Raw genomic sequence first — 10,013 nt, forward strand, 5'->3', positions numbered from 1 at the left:
TCCCTCTATTTCAGCCCTGTTACTAAAGTGCTGATTCCGAGTCTGTAGCTTTAAATTTAACCGAGCTGCTGCTGGCCACGCCCCTTTGGAGTGGTGAGCTCTGTGAAGAGAAGGGTGTCTACTGGCAGAAACTCAGCTAAATGCTGCCGTGATTAAACGCCATATTATGTTCTATACCAATCAAGCATTATTTCTGAAACAGTATGGAGCTCAAACGTTTTCTCTCTTTACCACAAGTACCTTTTATATCCAGCTTCTTTACACATATTCTCTAAAGTACAGCGTTAGCTATGAGTGCTGGCAATGCTTGTATATGTAATGTAAACACAGACCATATTACTTCCAATGCACGTCACGCATTTCCAATATCACGTCAAGCCCGCAGCAATTCTGGATCAGCTCCGTTGAACCCTCGTTTTTAGAGATGTGGGTGAGGAGGAAAAGTGAGAGGGTTGTATTTTCTGTCACTTTGTGAATCTCCTTACAAACCAGGGACATATATGTATGTATAAAAGACATCAAAAAGTGCATTTTGCATAATAGGTAACCTTTAAGAAAGAACAGTGAAAAGACATTGGTGGGGTGCAAAGCATGAAGAGACATCCACAATGCAGTTATCACAACGTTACATTTATTCCACACTCTCAGCTCACAACCAAACTGCTGCATGATGTGCATATTAAAATATTTTAAATTAATGAAAACAAACATGTATATGGTTTCCAGCGTACTCTAATAGCAGAAGAAAATATACACTTTAAATGAATATGTGACTACAGGGCACAAGTTTGTATTTTGTGATGACTTGAGGGAAGTCGTCTTGCATTCAGGTGGAACCATTGTCTCGCAGTTTCAAAGCCAGAAGAAGCAGGTTTGACATCTATGATGAAGAAATACATCCATAAGATCTTACTTTCAAACATCGTCACATATGAAGAAAACTGATGGCCCACACACTGACCTCTCTGAGATATTTGTCTCTTTCCTCTTGTCTCCAGCCGCTGTGCAGCAGGAGCAGCCGGTCTGCAGGTTTCTGTTCCTTTCGCTGCATCAGAGCCTCCAACAGGCGCTCTGTGACCCCTGCTGCTTCTGAGGGAGAGAGGTAGACACGCTCACCCTCTGACTCCTGCAGCGGCTCGATGCTCTTCTTTCCCATCAAATGACCTGGGGAGTAGGACGTAATGTTAAACATGAACTATTCTGGAAAATATCTGATTGTCGTCCAACTGCAACATGATAATCTGTAATTCAACTGTAATTATTAGGTTTTTTAACTCATTTTCACACCATATCTAGCCAGGATAAAGCTCAATTTATTCAGTAGATGTCTTCTATGAAACAGCTTTTTTTTTCTATTTTCTCGATTCACTTCATTTATTTTGCTAACCTACACAGTAAAAAAAAAACATTTATCTTTCCATTACATTAAGAGGTAAAATATGAGTTACCTTAAACAGGGATGAGAATGACTGCCTTATTATACAAAATACATTACAAAAAAAGCTCAATAATAAGATTATATTATACAACATATCTAGGAGGTAGGCTACTGTTATGCTTTAAAAAAAATCTGATATGAGATATTTAATTTATAAAAATAATTAGATAAAGAAAAAACAAATCTAAAATTCAATATTAGTTTAAGTTTTTGTTTAAATATGAGGACATTTATCTTACCTACTGCCCAGTGGTTGCCTCGTGGATACATTTTGCCCATCACAGCTGCAGGGCTCTCGGAGCTGTGCAGCATGCAGGGCATTGTCGCCAGAATAATGAAAAGTGGCCACATCGGTCTGCAAGTCCATGAATAAGACACGCACACTCCGCCCATGTTATCAGAGGAGAGGTCAGATCTAAACAGCAGTTTTCTGAATCCTTTTTTTCCCGCAGTTATTCGGTTTGATCTAACTTCAGAAAGTCTCCACCATACTCGGTATTTGCGTGAACCGATATTGCAGCAGGGGGGAAAAGTTCTCCAGCTGCAGACTTGTTGGAGTTACACTCCCGATGCCTTTGATAGAAATGACCGATGATGAAAGTAAATGCCCCTCCTGATACCAACTGTACGTCAGCAGCTGTTTTTAAAAGTACCACGGTGACGAGAAAGTCATGATGACAAATTAGCATCCATAGCCTGTAATTATTATTGCTCGTCATTGTTTGTCCAGTGATTGCGGGAGGTGTCAACGTCACCTCACGATGATTGACGGGACTTCTGGGTAATTGCTTCCGTTTCATTGTGTGTGGAAAATGGGAATTATTCAGATCATGTTTGTAAGAATAACTTGTAATATAACCAGTTGTATGTAATATTAGCAAAATGTAAGCACACTTAAGCTACAGGGAGTAATGGTAGACTTCCACAATGGCCCCTCTACTTTGATTACAATGTAAGATGTTGACTTTATATTGTAATACTTTATATAGCCTACTGTTTGGCCTTTCAGTCAACATTGAATCTTCACAACGTGTTCTATTGTTGTGAATGCTAAATCTTAATGTGAAAAGTAGAAATACACGTAAAATAAATCAAGTGAAGTAAATGGTTCAACATTTTAGTATAACGTATCAAGAGAAATAAGAAAACTACACAAAATTAGCATTGCATTCCTCTGGGATATCATTTAAAAGATCAAATTGACGCAGCAGAACCAGAGACATTGTCTTTTATTCCTCTCATTGAACTTCTTTGTCAAGACATGCCACCTACATTAACCACAATGCACTTGACAGGCTACATTTTAGTCTGAGATTTCAGGTGTGTTTTGCTTATATTTGCAAATGGAAGTCTGCATCATTTTAGAACACATCTTGCTATTGACATATGTAGGAAAGTTTTATTAATGCAAGTGCTATATTTTTATTATTTGCTAAAATGTCTTAGGAATGTACAAGTGAATCAAACAGTCTTGGCCGAAATCCCTAATAAAAACCATTGCCCCTTACTTGGATAGCAATATGAATCTTTACGCTACAACAATAAGCAAATATCCGTTGCGTCCATGGTCTTACACTTGGCAGAAGCATCCATGTTGTTTTCACATTTGGACTTAAAGTGGACTCAAAGTGGACTCAAAGTGGAAAGAATGACTTGGCAGATCACAAAGTGGGGCCAGCCAAGGGGTAAGTGACTGCACAAAATGTATTTTTCAAGTCTGAGAGAAGCCACCTTGATGAAGTCATTAAGGTTAATATCTCCAACAGAAAGCCTGTGTTACAAAAGGAGCATTTATTAGGCAGTAAAGATCTAACAGGTTTGAAACATGGGTGTAGGATCCAATGTTAATTGAGCCTGACTTGTACTTTTGCCTTGTGTTTAGTTTCATCAGATCCTACCATAAAACAAAATACATTGTCTACTTTAGGACAACACATTAAAGATCCCTCCCTTGAACCCAGACATACAGTCATCATATGTTCTGCTACAACTGATGTTGTTGTTCTTGTTTAGAGGATAATCTTTTTCATTTTGACTTGAATTGTATTGGCTAAATGTGTCTCCCAACTTCATAGATCTGGAATACAAAATCCATTAATTATCTCTTTCAGCACATTGGCTAAATGTACTTAGTTCATATCCACCGTTATGCCAAGTGTAAAAGTAATCTATAACATTATGTGTCCACTCAACATTTTACAAAAGAACAATAGTATTATCACCAAATAAAGAATAAAAACTACTCATCATGCAGAAGGTCCCCATTTCACAATGTTGTTTTATTTTTACACCATATTATTGGATTTCAAAGTAAGTACAATAATTGTCTCTGAAATAAAGGGGGTAGAAGTAATAGGCAGAATAAATTGATTAGTCAATTAAAGTACAAATAACATGCAATTACCAAATGCACTCATGCAGTTTTCTAAACATCACCTTATTTCCTGAGCAGAGGAAATGACGCAGAAGTTTAAAAAAAAAAGACATCAACAAAGATTTTGGAGGAACACAGATCCTGAAGGGTGATGATGCATATTTTCGCTGCCTTGTGCTCAGTTACAAGAATTTGACAATGTAGCATATGCCACCTCGTTATGCGTAGTCCACATCCTTTATCGATGCAGTTTATTACAGTGTATTTATCCCCCTGGAAAGGTCAACAGTGTGAATTAAGCTGTCCTCAAACACAGAGGAGCCCACGCATGTGCCTGTGTGAAATTCTCTTACTTGACTGATCCCTTTCATGACGGTATTGACAGACAGATTGCTGCAGGAGGAGAATAGATGCGGACAGATAAGGAGTCCACGCAGGTAAGTAACATTTTGTGTTGAAAAGGTTGGAGACTTCCTCTGGGTATTGTCATGTCAAAACCCCCCACACACACAACCTATATTAAATATATTAAAGGGAATATTTCTGGCCAAGGATGACCTTAACAAAGCAGGATGAGTCACTTATGGTCCAAGGCCAGTATCAGGAAGTGCCAACAGAAGAAAGATGTTGCTTTATTTTGCGTATATGAACATACAAAGAAATACATATTGAAAAATCAGGGAGTTCTAGTGATAATAATCTTACCACCTTCAATAAATCTGTTATAAGGTACCTTATTAATAATGCACAGACAGACATTATTAAAAAGACTGATTTCTGGAGTTAGTTAAATATTCAACCTCCTCATGAGTTCACTAACAACCAATCATGACTCATGATTACCAGCCCTTCATCACCTACTTGAGGCCACTGAACTAATTTAAAAAACACACATTTAAAAAAAAAAACTATAAAACGTAAGAGTGGATAATGTTACAATTACTACACAATCCTGTTTTCCTCTAATTTAACTTCATTTGTTGAGTAGAAACAGCAGATGGCACTGTGGGGTGAATTTAGGATTGACTCAGTAAATGTAATCTTATGATGAGTCATGTACATTTCTTAAATTGTATATAAAACATATAATATAACATGTTGATATAAATTTGCTCTATAAATTATAAATGTTTAATATAATTCTATGATATTATATTACACAAAATAGAAATATTCTCATGTTTCTGGAGGCTAATTTAGTACATTCTCAACAAAGTGAGGAATAAGTGATCTCATCCGTCTATTCTAATTCATTCTTTTAAAATGTCATTTGATACATTAAGTGTTCTGATGGTGGTGTCAAACCTGTGATAATATTGGCTTCATAAAACGTGAAAATTATCCTTTTAAGAAGGGCCATTCAGCAGTGAAGTGTAAATTAAAACAGACAGATTGTCATTATGAGGTCTTTGCTGCTCGTCACAGTTACGACTAAACCCCCTGTCCAATCAGAATCCTTGAAGTTAGCGCTGGATTTAAGGAAACATATTGGTTTTCTTTACTTTTGTTACACAAGAGATGGAAAGAGAAGAAAAAACTAAAGCTCAAAACTAAAGGGTACACGACTTCCTCAGTTAGGGCCCATTTACACTGCCTGAGGATCTGAGACTTGCAGAATCAGAAAATATTCACTTTTTTAGTAATTTAAAAAATACTATTTTATGCAAGCACATACTTCATTTCACTCTTTTTTCTGTTTTATACAGTTTTAGATTTTTGTAGGCACCACCCTCAGCCTCCCGTGCACTGAATCTGTCACACTTTCATGATATGCACATATCCAACTGCCTCGCAGTGTATAACATGCACATGCATATTCTGCAGCATTAATGGCTGTGTTTGATATGTCTGCCAGATGTATCAGGGACTGGTAGCAGGCCAAACAGAGACAGCTGAAAGCCTCACAGCAGTCTTGCAGGTAGGTTATGAAATACTTTATTTGATCGTGTTTCCTTTGCCACTTTATCTGGCACATGAAGTGTGATGTGATGCTCTATTTTTCTCTTTAATTGCCTTGTATTAATGTTATTTCTGTGTCTGTACTGTGTGGGTAACATGAATAAGCGAATATGCTCTTATTGAATTTGTGAAATAGCATGGTTATGACGAGTTACGATTAGTTATGTGTAGGAAAAAGAATTATTAAAAGTTAATTCTTTCAGACTGGAATGCAACCCTCTACTTTCATATATCATTGTTATTGTTAGTTTGCATGTGTGTGTGTATGTGTGTATGTATATGCTGTTTTTTGCATCAAAGGTTACAACACTGTCCAGTAGACATGAGACTTATTGACTTTGGCCAAAACAGCATGCAAATGGAGCAGTTGGGCCTAAACAGAGGCCTCTGCGATTCATACATCCTGTTGTAAATATATAATGTTACTGAAATGTGCAGGATTGGTACAAGTTATCAGCCTATCATATGGCTATGCTATGGTACCTGAAATGTAGTGTACTTTTGCAAGCCCTTATTATAATCTTCTCCTGCTCATTTCCTTTTCTTCCTCTCCATCTCCCCCACCTCCCTCTGTCTCCATATCCCACTCTCTCTCTTCTTCCTCTGCACCAGCTGCTGCTGCTGCTCCAGAGCCAGAGTGGAGAGTCCCCTCGCCCCCCTGCTCAGACAGAGACAAAAGGCCTGATTCGCCTGCTGAACACTGCCCCCTTTCTCCATCCGCCCCTTCATGCACGGCCATAGAGGTGATGGTGGTGGTGGTGGTGGTGGTGGTGGCGGGGGATTCAGGAGAAAACAAGGCCCGGACTGGGACTAACATCTAGGACTGACCCAGTGAAGGAGAGTGTGAAGAGGGGGAGGGGAAGAGGATGGGGCTGAGTAAAGGCAGGTGCTGAGGCCTCTACAGGAAGACTATTTTTCCCTGAATATCTCTCTTTGTTTGAGTGGAAACAAATCTGACAAGGGTATGCCACATTTAACTATATATGCATGTAGTGCATGTTTATGTGTGTCTCTGTGGTGGCATATGTTGGCAGGTGTGGCATGCGTTTCAGGTTGAATCTGGGGAGAGGGTTGCATAAATGGCCTGCGTTTGACCACGTCAGATTTTCTAATCTGGTGTTTCTACAATCCTTATGTATATATGATATTGTTGCTGCTGTAGGCTGCATGAAGGTTCTTTATATTTCAGAGTGATTACCAGTGTGTCTATGGTGAAAGCACTGGGGTAGAAACAGGCCAAGGTGCCAGATTGAGCCTTGTCTAACATTAAGGTTACCTATATTTCCTTGTTCCTTTCATTTTGTTTAGGTAAATATCAGCTGTTATCAGTTGTTTTAAACATTACCTCTTGTAACCTATTTTTTTATTTACATTGTATGATATTTCTCACCTTCTTTACTTTGTTTCCATGTTCTTGTGCTCACCCAAACATCATCTCTTTGTGCAGGGTTGTCTTTTTGAGGCCTACATTTCCAGCACTGCTAGCAACCTGTTGTTTAATTAAATCTATGACATATGTGTAGTTTGGTGTAAAATCGTGCAGCGTTCCCAAGGAAGTGGGCACACTGCTTCTGCCTGTGTGTTTTCTGAGGCCGTATTGCAGCACAGGGCTTTATATTGGGTGAGCGGAACCAGATGAAACCGGTTTGAGGCAGACTGAGGGCTGACAGGAACAATGCCCTGTCTGTGCTCCACTGAGGGATAGAGATAGCCTGCCCAGGCTACTCCATGGCAGCCCTTCACTGCTCAGCCACTTGCAACCATGGCACTGACAGAGACCCTCTGCTGCTGCTCGCTGCAGGCTGGATGTCGGCGCAGCGCGGCTCATAGCGAGGGGGGGCAGGAGGATTTGGGAAGGGCCGAGGGCTGGGGAACATGGCTGGCTCGGAGTTAGTAAATCTGCAGCCTGAAGCCTCACATACACACACATCCGAGAGCATGATCTATCTATCTGTTGTATGTCTGTGTGCTGCTGGTAGTGCAAAGAAGGACTAAGGAGGATACCACCACCACCACCCTGGATGTAACCTGAACCAGAATTCTGGGCCTTTACTAGTCGGGAAGGTATTTTTTGTTTCCCGTGCATGTTTCCACCATTGTTGTTTTACATTCACTTTACCAATATTGTAGTTTTACAATGTGTGGGTTTGAGTTGGTAATGATGTCTGTTAAACTGATTCTGTTTTCATTTTTGTCTGTATGTTACCCATTTACTTTCTACATCAGGCTGCTCTTGCTGTCATGGCTGTAACTAGGTGTTTTTCCAGCAGGCCTTTCTCTCTCTGCTGCAGCCTCACACAGCTCAGCAGCCATTTTCCCGCCTTACTGCATTTCTTTCCTTCTCTCTGTCATTAATGCAACCATTCCATCATCTGGATTGAACTGAGAATTCTTGCTTTGTGAAACCAAAGACGAGGCAAATAGATGTGGGTCTCCCTGTGTGTGTAGATGTGCATGCATCTCGATTAAAGAGCATTACTGGTATAACTGCATGTACTGTTCAAGCACAGTTGCACTACAGCTGCTTTGATTTCCCATCATGGTATTTGCATTGCTCACTTCTTAAAGAAAAAGTCTGGTTTGTGTCTGAAAACTCACTGAACCCAAAGAGTTACTGACCAATAATGTATAAGATATTATGCTAAATAAACATGGTGTGTTTTCTTGAGTCATTATCCCTATATCTTTTCCATATGCCCTTATCAAAATTATTCTCTGTCATCAAGGTCATATTAACAATTCATACAGTACTTAATTCAGTTTAAGTATTGTTGAGATTATTCACAACCGAAGCAGCTAACTGACAGTCCACTTGTATATTCTGAAAGTACACTAATCTTCGATATTGTTCAAACAACTTGGACAAGAAACCATCATCCTCCAGATTATATATTAGAAAATACATTTAAAAATAACTCTCTGAATCCTCTCCTTCCAAGACAATGGAAAAGGATAGCCTGCTGCAGTATACTTGTTTTTCTCCCCATTTAATTTGTTCAATTACAGCACTGCTGACCATGTAGTGATTGAAGGGGGAAATGTTTTGCCAAGTACCCACATTAATTTCATCAAAATGTCAAATCTACCCCGTGTGGAGCAACAAGTGGTTGCTGCGGAAGAACAATGACGCAGAAAAGGGAGTAATTGGAAGTCAGTCTGAAACCTTTTTTTCGGAAGAGCCTTGCATTGGCAAGATGCACAGATTGATTGAAGATGTAGCAGGAGAGCACGATAGCTCAGTTTGCTTATGTATCATTTGTAACCATAAAAACAAGGAAGCAGAGATTAAAGGTAGGGTAGGTACATTTGAGAAACCGGCTCGAGATCGCTAGAATTTGAAAATACACAACCGGAGAAAATCTGCCACTTCCTTATAGAGCCCCTCCTCCAACACACACAAACGTGCACATGACCAATGAGGGCACGAGATAAGTTTGTGCACAGATGGAAGGCTGACAGGCAGGTAGGCCATCCAGTTACTTTAGCCGGGCCGGCTAAAATGATTGGTCGTGCTTTTTACAGTATTACGGCTTCCACAGATGACATTTTTTTATGGATTTTTTGTCAAAGCACTTTAGATATTCATTGCTATCGGGATGTTAAGAGCATTCCATGGAATATAACAAAAAGTGTATCTCGAGCCGGTTTCTCAAACTTACCTACCCCACCTTTAAAGGTGTATTTCATTGGCTGTACCACAGAATATCTGAGACTTGTTCACTTGTTGCAAGTGTTTAGACACCACAAGGCCGAATGTAATTCACACAATATAGGCAAATATGAACTGGACAACTACATCAGTGGCTTCTACCAAAATCACAAAAATATCCCTAAAACAATGTTGTCAAATAAGTGTATTCTATTTAGTTTTGTTAAAAATGGAAATAACAAAAAAGCAGGGTTAAAACTAAACTTGTGTTATACGATATGATATAATATGATATGATATGATATGATGCGATACAATGATAATTTATTGTCGGATCAACTCTGGAATTGTTCTCACATCGCAGCAGCTTCATTTGCTATATCAACAAGGACAGTGCTCACCATTTCATCTTAGTCTACAATATGAAAGGGATATACCAAAGCTGAAAACGGTATTACGTCACTATTATTTTAAACAGGACCTTTTTGATAAACTCACATAATAGCGTATAGCTAGGAACTATCCAAGTAAGAATAAACAAGATACCCCTGTAATTAACTAAAGTAATGCCATTGTCTCTAATAATGTTTTTC

The 10,013-nt window shown here is 39.1% G+C and overlaps 1 protein-coding gene across 1 annotated transcript; it reads right to left on the reverse strand.

Moving 5' to 3' along the window:
• Window positions 1–666: 666 nt before the first annotated feature.
• grp (gastrin-releasing peptide) lies at window positions 667–1,941 on the reverse strand. Its single transcript, XM_034122698.1, has 3 exons — window positions 1,678–1,941; window positions 962–1,164; window positions 667–880 (listed from the first exon to the last, which is right to left on the reverse strand). The coding sequence occupies exons 1-3, from the start codon at window positions 1,829–1,831 to the stop codon at window positions 827–829; spliced, it is 411 nt and encodes a 136-aa protein (XP_033978589.1). The 5' UTR covers window positions 1,832–1,941; the 3' UTR covers window positions 667–826.
• Window positions 1,942–10,013: the final 8,072 nt, after the last annotated feature.

Source organism: Trematomus bernacchii, unplaced genomic scaffold (assembly GCF_902827165.1).
Source record: "Trematomus bernacchii unplaced genomic scaffold, fTreBer1.1, whole genome shotgun sequence".
Classification (NCBI taxonomy): Eukaryota; Metazoa; Chordata; class Actinopteri; order Perciformes; family Nototheniidae; genus Trematomus; species Trematomus bernacchii.

Coding starts and splice junctions, on each gene's coding strand:
- grp (XM_034122698.1), bottom strand. CDS start 1,831: ATGGGCGGAGTGTGCGTGTCTTATTCATGGACTTGCAGACCGATGTGG. Junction 1,165..1,677: donor AGGCAACCACTGGGCAGTAG/GTAAGATAAATG, acceptor CCTACTCCCCAG/GTCATTTGATGGGAAAGAAG. Junction 881..961: donor GAGACAAATATCTCAGAGAG/GTCAGTGTGTGG, acceptor TCTTCATCATAG/ATGTCAAACCTGCTTCTTCT.